Source organism: Amblyomma mixtum, chromosome 3 (genome assembly GCF_055824585.1).
Source record: "Amblyomma mixtum isolate Tamu chromosome 3, ASM5582458v1, whole genome shotgun sequence".
NCBI lineage: Eukaryota > Metazoa > Arthropoda > Arachnida > Ixodida > Ixodidae > Amblyomma > Amblyomma mixtum.
In genome coordinates, this window is record NC_143014.1 from 79,222,689 (window position 1) to 79,236,970 (window position 14,282).

Consider the following 14,282-nt stretch of genomic DNA (forward strand, 5'->3'; position numbering starts at 1 on the left):
CAAAGTAGCACTTTTTTTTTGCAACTCTTTATGTCACTCAAGATAATAAAAGGCTTCATATATCCTAACCTTTCTAGACTACCCCTAAATACAGCAATAAGCAGAACTTCACATGCGAGGAACTGCCCCAAGTGGCTTGCACACTTGGGGCTGCAAAAGTAGACTTGTTTAAAAGTACCTGCGTAACATTTAAAGTTAAATGTCATCCCATGAAACATGTGATACATGGTGGAGTCAATTATGCAGAAGCACGAACAGGCAGCTGTGCATGCCTGCAAGCACTATGCACTCCACTCCAGCAAGCAGCCTTGCCAGTGCTCTAGAACTGAGTAGATAGTGGCATGGCAGTAGACAGCTCAAGCGTGGAAAGTAGGGATACATTTTAAAACAAGCTTCAAGAGTAAAAAAAAAAAAAAAAACACTTTTTAACAAACTAAGCTAACAAAGTACCTCTCTTTGAAATGATTTTATTTAATCAAATCGTAAATCATCAGTGGCACCTGAGCTTCTTATATGCAGCACATGGCTTATGAAGAACCTATGTGCTGATTATCATTCACAACTTCAAAAATAACTGAATGGCTTGAAATGGGCTTCAAATATTTCTTTCTTAATGGCTTTTTAGGCCACACGTTATGTCGCAGCTAGGGCTTGCAGAAATCTGAGGCCATGCAGAAGCCAAAGCTCCTGAGCAGCACTAACATGGGCATTCACAGGTCTCTACAAGAGGGGAAGGGGGGGGCCTTCAAGCCTTATGGGTAAGCGAACAATAAAGGACAAAATTTGTGTCCCCTTCCCTCATGCCAATTGGGAGGGGGCCACTGCCACCCTTGCCCCACCACCTGTACGTGCCTATGAATACTAGCCAACACAGCAGGTGCTGTAAAATGCACTGGTACAGACGGCCATGCTTCAGCCTTTTATCCTGCACACTTACGACACCATCAGTTCTCTCATGGTTGTTGGACACCATCAATTCTCTCATGGTTGTTGCAGCAGCTGGCTGCACTTCTGGCAGTTGTCAAGAAAAGCAAGCAAAAGCCAATAAAGCTATTCTGAGCATTCCAGATAAGCATCATAAGAGCATCACTGGCACCCGGGGAAACAGATAAGACAGGATGTATAGCACACATCCGTCTGTCTTCCTCCGTGCCCACAACATTCCTGCCGCTCTTGTTTCTCGAATAACAAACCTACAAGCCTAACATAAACTGCCTTGATAAAATAACCCATTTCAGAGAGAAGACAAATTAAGGTGCGAGTTTTCCAAATACGACTGCCTCTCATGGTCCGGGAGCTTGGCCAGTTTATTATTTTTTTTTTTGTCCTCGAGAAAAACCAGTGACCATTTTTCGAACAGATTCACAATAGCTCCTGCCATTCAAACAAAAATGTATCATCCACGGACTTTCCAACCCCCCTCCCCTCCCACCCCCGTTATCCCATGATTCAGGCCAAATTGAATCGCTTGATAGCAGTGAATTTTCTACAGCTGTTCGCTGCTTGGTCCACATAGCCGAGGTCCACCTGGATAGAATTGCCATTGTTATGCAATTATTTCTGCGGATTTCCCTGCTAACAGCTCGAAACCAACGAAAATTTGCTCCATGAGTTGACACTTTCGAATCAATGGGTGGGATAGACTCTCCGATAGCAAAAAAAAAAAAAGAGAGAGAGAAAGAAGCCACGTTACAAGCTGCTCCCAACAAAACCCATCCTATTATCACCCACTTGTACGTTCGTTCGACCTCCGAGCAGCAAGTAAGTACTTGAGAACTTATCTCGTCTAGGGCGGCTGTGGCTGCCACCGCGCAGTCAGCAGGGCCTCATTCTAAATTCCTGTGCGACACTATTACATGAGGTATCTGCCCATTCGTCAGCGCGTACGCTACTGCACTCGGCATGGCACATGCTGTCTAACCAAAAATACACGACATAGGATTTCTGGCATCAGATCTCGCTACGAACCGGACGGCATTCTTTCCAAATGCAGACATTATGCTCTCAACAAATTACACAAGTTAACATTTCTTTACTTTCCAATACGCTAAAGATGTTACTTCAAAATGCTGTCCAGATTTTTTTACTGCCAACCAAAGGTTCTGTATGAGCATAAAACCAATTCGAAATTTGGCGCGCATCGGGGCACTCGCGGGCAAGAGGCCGAGGCGAGAAAATTGGCGGCTGCCAAAACGTAGTTGCACGTTGAAAAAAGCAGTTCTTTCCAATAGCAAAAGACAAACCCTTTACAGTTTTCCTTATTTCACCGCACGAGGCCGACGTTTAACAACTAAATAAAGGTTCGTGCAAGGAACGTAGTTGCGCCCGAACCACGCGGGAAGGCGAAGTGTGCGGCTGATTTCAACGCCGGTTGCAGCAAACACGTGCTCAGCAACAACTAACGTTTTCATTTTATTATGTGTGTGGCACATCAGTGCATGATGTGCTAAAGTTACGCAAGTTATGTGCTCACGGCGAAATATACCATGATTATTCATAAAAAGTTGCGTATATGTGCTCACGGCGAAATATTCCATGATTATTCATAAAAAGTTGTCAGCAGCGAATTATGCAGCTTGCACAGCAAAACATGCAACGTACAGAGCAGACAACCGAATTTACATGCGATTTTCGGCTGCGCATGCCAGAAAATCACAGGCCACTTGCGACATGAACACGTAAACTACAACCTCCCTGCTTATTTCTGAAGGCGAACCTAGCCAAACCAACTGAAGTTAACAATGCAGCCTTTCATAACGCCGGCAAAAACGGATTACACACAAAGTGCTCACCTATTTTGTACGCTGGCTTGCTTGCTGACATCGTGGAAGCTTAGACTGTTACAGGCGAACGGTCACCGGCAATAGCACAAAGCGATGCGCGACGAACGAACCTTTATACTGGTGGCACGGGTGAGCCGTACACAATCGACAAGGAAAAAGCGCGCGAGCACTTCCTGCACATGTGCTCCGTCGTTGGAGTGAGGGGAGAGTGAACAACTTCAACAAAAAGCTACTCTTTCCACTTTACTGACGATGGCGCCACGAGACGGCTGATGAAATATGTCTATAGTACAGTGAACTATAAAAGCAACTAGAATTATGGTAGAGGGCATGGAGGAAGGAACATGGTAGAGGGGCTTTAGCATGGCTTTAGTTTGTAAAACACTTATATTGTTAGGATTGCTTGGGAGTACCAATCCGCGTCAAATCCAATCCAATTCAATCCGCGGAATTCGGCGGAGGCGCGGTGGTGGCGGTCTGGGAAGCATGTGCTGAGCTCCAAATCAAGAATGTTAAGGTGCGAAGTGAAATCGCATGGGCTGTTGTTAAAATTTCTTGATGCAGATATGGCATGCCAAGAACTGCTGTAGAAGTTCCAACAAATTGCATCATGAGCTATGGCTTCCTTCCGTAGTCATAGCTGCAAATTATTGCCACCACTCGATGTGGTGAAATAACCGAGCCTTGACACTACGGAGGTTGCGGAAATACGCGTTGGAGCAATGGCTAAGGACTTGTTGTTTAATTATCCTTTTTTTTTTTTTGTTCCAGCCGGTGCTTGCTGGCTGCGGGGAAAAGGTTGCGGCTGCTGAAGCCAAGCTACTACGTAAGCCAGAATTATAGTTTGCAGTGCATTTCCGGCTACATTTATCATTGACGTTAAAGTACGTACTGATTTGCTCATTTTGGTCATTTTTGCAGCAGTCGGTATTACATGGCACAAAACGAGAAGCAAGCACTTGGTGGAACCTATTCCGACAGAGGACACCCGAAGCATACGCTCGTTACGATGGTCTGAATCCCACTCTGGATCAACTTGTGTACACGGGTGGCCTGCACAATTACATGCTTTTAGCTAGCATCACAGCTACAGGCATTGTAGCCAGCAGCGCCTGCTACGTCGGCGTCAGTTATTTCAATTTGTGGCCAGAGCTTTCCCAAAAGCCCATTTGGAGCCCATCAACTGCTCAGAAGGGAGTTTTTGCATCTGTCATTGGCATGTACATGCTTACATGTCTTTATTTGTTAAGACACACACCACTTCGCATCTACTATAACAAGTCAAAGCAAATGTTTTGTTTCGTCTTCCAGAGTACAGTACCTGGACTGCGAAGAAAAGAAAGTTTTAAACCTGGAGCATTAGAGGTTGTGCCAGAAAGCAAATATTTCTCAATAAGGAATTTTTTTGGCAATTTGCGTGTCAGAAATGGGTGGCGAAGGTTTGTGGTAGTTGAGGAGCGCTTTCGCGTTGTGTCCTTTTATAATGTCTTGGTTGGCTTTGACGGCGTTGATGTGCTTGAGAGCTAGACAACCACTAGGTCGGTTTGCATTTCCAGCTGCTTATGTATGTTAGTGCAGATAAGATGGTCATTAAAAGAACTTTTGTTATTTCTTCTGCTCTAGGGCAGTGTTTCTTGCTCACATTTTTTACTTCATGAAAAACGACCCTATTCGCACTTAAGTTTCATTATAAAAAATGTGCTGTCATAACTGGCAATTAAGTTTGGCCGTGTGCAGCTATAGATACTCTAGTTCATTAAGTGGCACCTCAAATTATAGTTGCAACAAGCAGATTTTACGTGAAGTTGGCATCAAAGTCTGCATTTTTTGCACAATTCATTTTTTGCTGGCAAGACTACACTGTACATATGAAATGTAAAATACATACTAAATATTCACAGGCACCATATTTGTGTGTGTACTCGCATAGTAAGTACTGCACTTAAAGCATCTTCTCACACACAATGAAGTGACAAGTTCCATTTGTTGTCTTATTACTTTGCAGCTGGTAAAATATATGCAATGCACTCTGAAGGCAGTCATTTTCATTCAAATCTCCCTTGTGGCTCTATTGCCTGATGATGAAGGGCACAGCTGGGTAGTAGTACAGTTTTAGAGCACAGCTCTTAGGCGCCCGTTTCTGCGTTTCACGGCGTCGCCGTTGTCCGTTGTAACCAGCAGTGGACACCCTTTAAGCTGCGAAAGCAATGGAGTGGGGCTTGGAAAGGAGAAAGTAAAAGCGCAACCTCCTCCCCTCCTTAGCAACTGGCGCAGCTGTGCATAGCAACCGTGACGTCACACAGTAGCGGTAGAACAAGCGCGCATGCGTCGGCAGTGGCAGCTACGCCGCTCCTTCGCCAGCCGTCTCATTGCAGTCGAGTGAGTGAGACGCATGTTTCCGAAGCGGCCCAGTGATTCTGCGCCAAACGGTTCGGGGAAGCGGCAGTGGATTGACCACAGGCTTTCGCCAAGCACACTTTAGAATTTCCAAAGTGTTTTCGGTATTTTTTTGAGGAAAGGAAATGCGCAGTATCTGTCTCACACATCTCGGTGGACACCTGAACCAGAGGGAAGGTGCATAACTGCCCTCTTGGAACAGTGGACACCTCATTCGTGCTTTAAGCTATGTGGCGTGGCGGTAGTGACAGATGTGTGCTGCATGCTTTGGCATTGACAACATTGTGCCAGAAACGCTGCCACCTGCCAGGGTGGCAGGGTGGGTGGGGACTTTAACGTAGATATAAAGACAAGCAGGAATTTCCTACCACTTATGCGGGAGAACATCCCGTTCCTCTCGCTCGTAACGGCTCCCACAGCTGTGACAACCTCACGAAATACTTGCGTAGACCTCATCTTTGAGACCAGGCGTTGGTGCAGCAAGTCGAGCATATATCCATCTATTTCTCCGTCCACAAAGCTTCCTTCATGACAGTCAAGTACTGTTAGTGGAGTGTTTCTTGAAGAAGGAATATGTGTGAAAAATAACAAGTTGTCTGTAATTGTACACACTTGTCTTGCTCGAATCCTTGGCCTCAGTCTATCGAAAAGCTGAAACAGCTGATGAGCTGCGCTCAAATTTCGCATTAGGAAGTAACGTAATCGTCGGCAGTTTTTTCGCAGTGCCTTTTGGATGCACTTTGGTACTGGGTAGCACATGAAACAAGCAGGCATTCAATACTGGCATCAACAGCACACTTGAAGTGTCGCATACTTAAGGGATAACCATTACTTCCCGAAATTTGCCTCCTAGCTCAAATCTGCATCATCTACAGCCAATTCTTGTGTGGCAGAAACATGCATGTTCACTAGCATCTTGCAAGTGAATATATTCATAATTGTTTTAGTCGTAAGACAGTGCAGGCTTAAAGATACTTTTTAAACAATACTGAGAAATGTAAAAGCCACGCACAATTTGTGCTGAAGTGTTGTAGTGCAGGAGGAGACTATATGTGCTGAAGTATCCAACAGCCAGGAAACACTGAGTGCTCCATCGTTAACTCCTCTCTTGGTCTCAACCTTTCCTTTCTTCTCAGAAGCATGTCATGCCTTGCATAGATACACAAGAGCACCACCTAGTAGAGAACTGAAACTGAAACATTTTCTACTGATCTTTCAAACAATGGCAAGTCGCAGTACTCCAAGAGAGTAAAAAAAAGGCGTTTTCTCGTAATTGGGATACCCTTCACAACTGTGGCACTCCAATAAGCAAAGCTATTTCGGCTACTTTTAAAAGAAACATGCACAACATGTCCTGCGCAACCTATTATGTGCTATCCCAGGCCCTCCATGAAGGCTGCAAGCTGTCTCGAGTTGAAGGAACACTGCATTGCTTAAAATACATACAAAGGCCCCAGAAGTGGATGTTTGCTGGAAAACAAGCAAGCCAAAGGCTCGCAACAGCCACGTTTAATCAGTAGCTGATTTGCAAAAGAATGTACGTGATGATCTGCACATTATCATTTCCTCAACTTTAAATAGGGATTGCAGTTATTGGTTTTAAATAAAAAAAAGAAACGTGATAAATTTGTGCAGAATTTATTTTTTGAAATTCAATTCTAACCGAAAAAGGTCACTATCATAGAGGTGTATGGCACAGCTTGCTGGCTACAGAGCATGAGCTGCAACTAGTACTGAGAGAGAATCGGCAAAGTGCAGAAACTAGGAGCCCAGCAAGACAAAGGAATTATCGGATTAAATAGCTCAGTCATGGGTGTTCAAGCATTGCAGCATTGCTCCTCTACTTTAGACACTCCGGATGTACACAGAGAGTCTCCTCCCTCGGCTCATCAAGTTTCATCTTCTAGCATAGAGCCTGCTGCTAACAGACTGTCATCGCCTCTTAAGAGCCATTACTTTGTTAAGGGGTTTTTTTTCATCGCATTTAAGGGCACTGATAACATCTGTAACTATACCAGCCACTGCCAACACAGAAACCATGCACAAGCATCTCTGAAAAAGTGCAATTTTCTGGCTTCTACAGTGGTTCAGTGGCACTTCCGTCACAATGCCAACATGTGGACCGCATAATCTGAGTCCCTCTGGCTCCTTGTGGATTTCTACTGGGGTCATGTTTTCTTTGTTTCCAAACTGAAGCTCAGTTTTTCCGAAGTATTTGCTGCTCTCACAGTTCATTCAATGAGTGAAGGAGTGAGCAGCGTGTCGCAAGCATGAAATACACTTGCATTTTCCGCAGCCAAATTATTATTCCGCCATGAAAATGACTAGACAGACACGGCCAATGCCACTTGCCTGAGCAAGGTAAGTGTGTATGTGTGTGCTGCTTGCCTGTTGCTTTCACTGTATTTTTATTCTCCTTTATTTAGTTTTCACGCAGCCTAGTTTTTAGACATTAACTTCTATATACGTTTTTATCTTGCGGCCTGCTCATTTAACTCATAGACTGTTATTTCCTGTGGCGATAGCATTCTATGTTGAAACTATTGCTGTAAACTTGATCATTTGCACATTAGTTGCTGGTACATTCTGCTATTATTAACAAACAACCTAAGGCAAATTAGATGCGACTTTTGACCACGCAGGAGTGTCACTTATGTCACAGAAAAAAAATTCTTCCAAGGCAATTAAATTCGCCAAAAAAAAAAACACTACGTTCTTAAATACAAAAAAAATTTCACAGCATTTTTAAAAAAACAACCAAAAAGTTCAACCCTTAAGTATAAAGCATGTATCATCGAGGTTAATTTCTACTGACTTTTGGTTCAAGCTTATGATTAGTCTTGTGGTTTGAGTCAAGTGTGGTTCGTGGTTGCGGTTTTTGGTCGGCCTGTGTTCCTTCCTCGATTGTCCCGATCTTTTGCGCTGTTACCCTCAGGCATGTACTACCAACTCGCCCATTTAGCAGTAGTATGAGCAGTCATGCTAGGCATCAATGTCCAATTACTTATGTGCAATCAAGGTGATCAGCCATGCTCCTCTCATGCACAGCAGCTTGTAGGCTTGTCCTTGAACTCTATGTGCTATCAATGAGTGCAGCATATGATGCATCAGCCTTTTCCATTTCTGTAACAAATATCCTTCTATTAAAACATGCATACAATGTAGTTCTTCCTCAGACCGTGGCCACAACAAACCATGACCCTCAAAGCCTACAAAGCGCTGTTTTGATACCCGAGGGCGTCGTGCTTGTGCGAGAGACTGTGAATGTACTCCTCATACCTTCCCTCTTTCCCTTTTGTATCCCCCTACATTTCCTCCAGCGCAGAGTAGCCAACCAGAAAACCCTTCTGGTTAACCCCCCTGCCATCCCTTTCACTCTATAACGTTTCTAAAAAGATGCAATAGTGCTGCAGCCTACTCACAGTCGGAAATATTGGAATACTTACTTTCCATCCGACTACTTTTCCAAGAACTGCGCAGGAAAAAGGCACACTGTGAAGTCTTCCAAGATTGCTGCTTTGCATAACCTAATCTGGGTGTTGCAGCTAAGTCAGCCTCTAATTTTTAAAAACAGGCATTCTGAGGTGTTAAGATGGTTTTTGTGGCACAGGAGGACACTATTGGCGAACATCAGAACACAGGTGACCTATAATAACTAGCAGGGTGGGCAACTGCCATTATACACTTCCATAGGGGGTGGGTGTGGCCCTCACATGAAAGCGGCATTTTCCCACTCCAGTTTTCCCTGACTACAGGGGAACCCAAATTATGCATACCTCATTTAGGTGACAACTTGCATTTTAGGATGAATTAGCATGGGGATGGTGGACCCTTTATGGGTCCATCATAATGCGTTGAGATAATGCATTGAAAGTTGATTACGATGACCGCCAGGAACAGCCTGCAAAACGATTCTAGGCAGAGTCTGAATGAAATGACGCATCATTGACATTTGTATACCCATCTTGCAGGCAACTGTTGCCGTCTAACAGCTCACCACAAAACTTGCTATGCAAGGAAAATTATGCACACAGAAAGCGTAACTGCTTCTCGCAGATGTCTTTTTAATTATCAGGTGACAAATAACCTCTTATGGCAGAGTGTCGTGAATTCGTAACTGTAACCTCTAACTATAACAGTTAAAAAGTCAGCTATTAGAAATTATCACATTACAGCTGGCGTGATTCACCTGCTTTCTGATGTACGCCAACACAGGCATTATTGTGCAGTTAATATCATATACCTCAAAGAGCCTGTTTTTAAAATTTAGTGGCGGGCTTTCCCTCAACCTTTAACTTGCAAGTGTTCCAAAATTGGAACATATGAAACAAAATTATTTCCACGGAAAATTTCTCGCTCAGGGGGAAGGAACAGGGGAGCTGTGGCATCCCCTCACCCTCATCATCATCAGCCCGACTGCAGGTGGCAAAGGACAGGGTTAATTGGAGAGACATGGGAAAGGCCTTTGCCCTGCAGTGGGTGTAGTTGGGCTGATGATGATGTTGCAGCTGTCAAAGGACAGGGTTAATTGGAGAGACATGGGGAAAGGCCTTTGCCCTGCAGTGGGCGTAGTCGGGCTGATGATGAAGAGGGTGAGGGGGATGCCGTAGCTCCCCTGTTCCTTCCCCCTGAGCAAGAAAAATGTCTCTCCAATTAACCCTGTCCTTTGCCAGCTGCAGCTGGCAAAGAACAGGGTTTCCATAGCCCTCTACATTGTCCTCAACTTAAGCTAAACCCTTTTCGTTAGCCTTCATGTTTCTGCCCTCTAGGTGAGTACCGGTAAGACACAACTATTTGTTGAATACTTTTCTCTTGAGGGATATTGGTAAACTGCCATTCATGATCCGAGAAAACCTGCCATATGCGTTCCACCCCATTCTTATTATTCTAGTTATTTCCCTCTCACTGTGGTAGCTGTGCAGCCCTTATAGATATCTTCGTTTTTTTTTTGCATAAGGCTCTTCTACACCCCGATTCTGCAATGCCTGCATTACAGCCGAGGTTTCGACCGAGTGAAATGCTTTCTCGGGATTGGTTATATTCTGCATATTTCTCTATCAGCTGATTGAGTGTGCGAATATGGACTATTGTCAAGTATCCTTTACGAAAGCCTGCCTGATCATTTGTTTGACTGATGTCTAAGGTTGTCCCAATTCTATTAGCGATTACCTTATAGGCAACAGACAGCAAGCTGATAAGTCTAATTTTTCAAGTCCTTGACATCTCCTTTTTTATGGATTAAGATTATGTTAGTATGTTACAGTTCTTCCAAGCTTCTGGCATTGTGTATATGGGGTGGCTAGTTTTCCTAGCACAATCTCCCCTCCTTCCTTCAACGATCTGCTGTTACCTTATCCTCACCAGCTGCTTTCCCCCTTTGCATTGCTCCCAAGGCTTTCTTTACTTCCTCTTTTGTTACTGGCGGGATGTCCCATTGCTATGTGATACTGCCAATCTCATTTACGTCCTGATTACATTGACTATGGAATAGATTTATGCAGAACTCTTCGGCTACTTTAACTATCTTATCCATATTGCTAATGACATTGCCCTCTTTGTCTCTTAACGCATACATCTGGTTTTTACCTATGCCTAGTTTCCTCTTCACTGCTTTTAGGCTACCTCCGTCCTTAAGAGCATGCTCGATTCTCTCCATATTAAGCTTCCTTATGTTGGCTACCTTGCACTTATTAACTTTGATAACTCTGCTAGTTGTATTTTGTCTGCAGGGTTACACACTCTCATGCTTTGGCATTTTTAATCAGATCTTTCGTCTCCCGAGATAACTCGCCAGTATCCTGTTGAACCATCCCACCGCCTACTTCTGTGGCACACTCCGTAATGATAGATATGAGGTTATCGTTCATTGTTTGAACATTAAGATAGTCTTCCTCAGTTAAAGCCGAATATCTGTTCCGCAGCGAAATACTGAATCTCTCTGCTTTCCACTTCACTAGTTTCTTCCGTTCCCTCTTCAAATCTAGGCTTATTCGAGGCCTTACCATTCTGTGGTCGCTACAACGCACCTTTCCGAGGATCCGAGGACCTCTACATCCTGCATGATGCCAGGGTGAGCGCATAGTATGAAGTCTGTTTCATTTTTAGTCTCACCATTGGGGCTCTTCCACGTCTACTTCCTGTTCTCTCGTTTGTGGAAGAAGGTATTTGTGATCCGTAAATTTTTTTTATCTGTGCACTCTACTAATACCTCTTCTCTGCTATTCCTAGAACCTATGCCATAGTCGCCTACTGCTGGTCTCTGGCCTGCTTCTTGCCTACTATTCGTATTGAAGTTGCCCGTCAGTACAGTGTACTACGATTTTACTTTGTTCACTGCCGATTTCACGTCTTCGTAGAAGCTTTCAACGATCTGATCATCATGGCTGGATGTAGGTGCGTAGGCCTACACCACCTTCAGCTTAATTATACCTCTTATTGAGCCTAATTACAATAGCTGCCACCCTCTCGTTAATACTATAAAACTCCTCTATGTTGCCTGCTATATCCCGATTGATGAGGAACCCCACTCCTAGTTCTCGTCTGTCCACTAATCCATGATAGCACAGTACATGCTCGCCCTTTAGTGCTGTAAATGCCTGATCTGTCTGTCCTCCCAACCTCACTAAGCCCCATGACCTCCCATTTAACATCCGCTAGTTCCTCGAACAGCACTGCTAGGCTAGCCTCACTGGATGAGGTTCTAGCGTTAAATGTTGCCAGATTCAGTTTCCAATGGCAGCCTATCCGGAGCCAGAGATTCTTAGCACCCTGCGCTGCGTCACAGGTCTGACCGCCGCCTCGGTCAGTTGCTCCGCAGCCAATGGGGACTCAGGGCCGAGGGTTAATTGGTTTGCACGTAGAAGGTTGTGGCCAAGTACTACGCCAGGGTGGCCAAATCCTGTTCTGGCGAGGGAATGCGTTGTCAGTTCTGGTCACCAAGATCGGGCCACACCCCAGGCCTGGTTATGCAATTCCATCGACACGCGGAGTTTTTTGTTTTTTTTCCAAATCCGGCGGAGCATCGTGCAGCACCATGACTCGAACCCCGATCCTCTTTGCATGCAAGGCGGATACTCCACCTTTACGCCATCGCTGCAGGATGGCGTAGAGGGGGATGGCAGGATAGCGTATCTGCCTTCACCCTAGGCTCCCCTAAACACACCCATCAGAAAGGAGTGCAATGACAAGTTCATGATCTATTTTACACATCTATGCTCACTAAACTAGGTTAAGAAAGGTGCAAGTTTTCAAGAAGCAAACGTTTCCTGGCCACTAGTGCAAATAGTAGTTCAACATGCTTTTATGCATGAAACAAGCTTTGGCGAAAGTGAGCGTACATCACTTTCTGGAAACTTAAGTTTGAAACTATTTTGGATAAACAAAAAATGAACATAGTATAAACTGTGGATTGTGCTCAAGAGCTTGTCAACCAACTTAGAACAAATCAGGGGCCCTGCTGTACAATATAATATAAAACTAGACCTAGTTTTTGCTAGCCGTCAATATTCTATGCATACTGTATCGGTCGAAACAGGCATTTCAGACCATCACCTGGTAAGCGTATCGATAGGTTAAGTCCCCTTACCACAACAAAAAAGCCAGTCACGTACGTTCTTTCAAGGATTATTCTAGGGCTGATGATGCTGCAGTGATTGAACATATGGAAACTTGTTTATCGAGTTTCGATGAAAATGATGATGTCTGCAAGCTGTGGGAGCGATTCGTCGAAATGTGTCAATATTGTCTAAATGCCTTCGTTCCAAATAAACGCAAAAAAGTTCACAAACGCACAACTTGGATGACGCGGAAGATTATTGAACTGAAGCGAAAACTAAAAGGATATAAGAAAAATAACCGCCAGTTAAGTCAAATTGAAACGCTTAAAAATAATCTCGAACGTGCGGTTCGTGAGCCAAAAGACTTGTACTTTAACACAACGTTACTCAGTTTTGTTAAAAATGACCCAAGTAAATTTTGGAACTTCCTGAGTGACAGCAAGAAACATATCTAAAAAATAACAGCGGAGGGAGATACATTGACTGATCCGATTGACATTGCACGCCATTTTAATTCCTTTTTTCACAGCGTATTCTCTGAAGCAGGTATACAAAGTGTACAAAGCGCGTCATATTTTCCTGTATCGGAGGTTGACTTTGTTAGCCTCCCTGGTGTATTTGCTTTGCTTTTAGAATTGAAACCTAAAACTTCTGGTCCCGACAATTTACCAAATGTATTTTTGCGACGCTATGCCGAAATAATTGCAAAGTTTCTTTTTGTGTTGTTTAAAAAATCTCTGCTGTCATCAAAACTTCCGGTTGAATGGAAGACTGCTAGAGTTATTCCCATCTTTAAAAAGGGTGACTGCACATTACTACAAAATTATCGTCCTATTTCTTTAACTTCCGCATGCTGTAAAATGCTCGAACATATTATTGCTAAACATATTAACAAATTTCTTGAAGAACACTCCATATTAAGCGACTTTCAGCATGGGTTTAGAAAGGGCTATTCTACAATAACACAATTAGTTACAATAGTACATACTTTTGTTAAAACACTGGATATGAATGATCAAATAGACACCATATTTATGGATTTCAGCAAAGCATTTGATAAAGTTCACCACAGAAAACTCATTCAAAAACTAAAAAACATTAATCTTCGAGACATTTTAATATCGTGGATTCAAGATTACCTCACGAATAGAGTGCAATTTGTTTCAGTCGATGGGTGCAGCTCCAGTTGTCTCCCGGTCACCTCTGGGGTGCCCCAAGGAAGCGTCTTAGGGCCTTTGCTTTTTCAGATCTACATCAATGATATTGTTAATGTGGTTACTCCAGGAACTCATATTCGCTTGTTTGCTGATGATTGTGTCGTTTTCCGTCAAATTACGTGTACTAACGATCAAATCGAACTTGACCAGTGTCTTCGAAATGTTCTTGATTGGTGCAGTGAGTTTTCCATGGTTCTTAACACTGAAAAAACAGTTTCGATGCAAATAACACATAAAAAGACCCCGATTAACTACGTGTATACACTCGGATCATCAACACCAGAGCAGGTTAATAGCTACAAATATCTAGGTGTAACAATCACAAGCAA

At 43.7% G+C, this 14,282-nt stretch overlaps 2 protein-coding genes across 2 annotated transcripts in view; one reads left to right on the forward strand and one right to left on the reverse strand.

The window, feature by feature from the left end:
• Ahcy (adenosylhomocysteinase) overlaps positions 1-2,999 on the reverse strand; it is a 28,399-nt gene extending 25,400 nt beyond the window's left edge. Inside the window, exon 1 of the mRNA XM_089579839.1 lies at positions 2,793-2,999. Within this exon, the coding sequence (XP_089435965.1) occupies positions 2,793-2,823 (31 nt within the window). The 5' untranslated portion in view covers positions 2,824-2,999. The remainder of the gene's footprint in view (positions 1-2,792) is intronic.
• A 153-nt stretch (positions 3,000-3,152) lies between these two features.
• LOC149350730 (uncharacterized) lies at positions 3,153-4,394 on the forward strand. Its single transcript, XM_089579842.1, has 3 exons — positions 3,153-3,300; positions 3,555-3,609; positions 3,705-4,394. The coding sequence occupies exons 1-3, from the start codon at positions 3,293-3,295 to the stop codon at positions 4,308-4,310; spliced, it is 669 nt and encodes a 222-aa protein (XP_089435968.1). The 5' UTR covers positions 3,153-3,292; the 3' UTR covers positions 4,311-4,394.
• Positions 4,395-14,282: the final 9,888 nt, after the last annotated feature.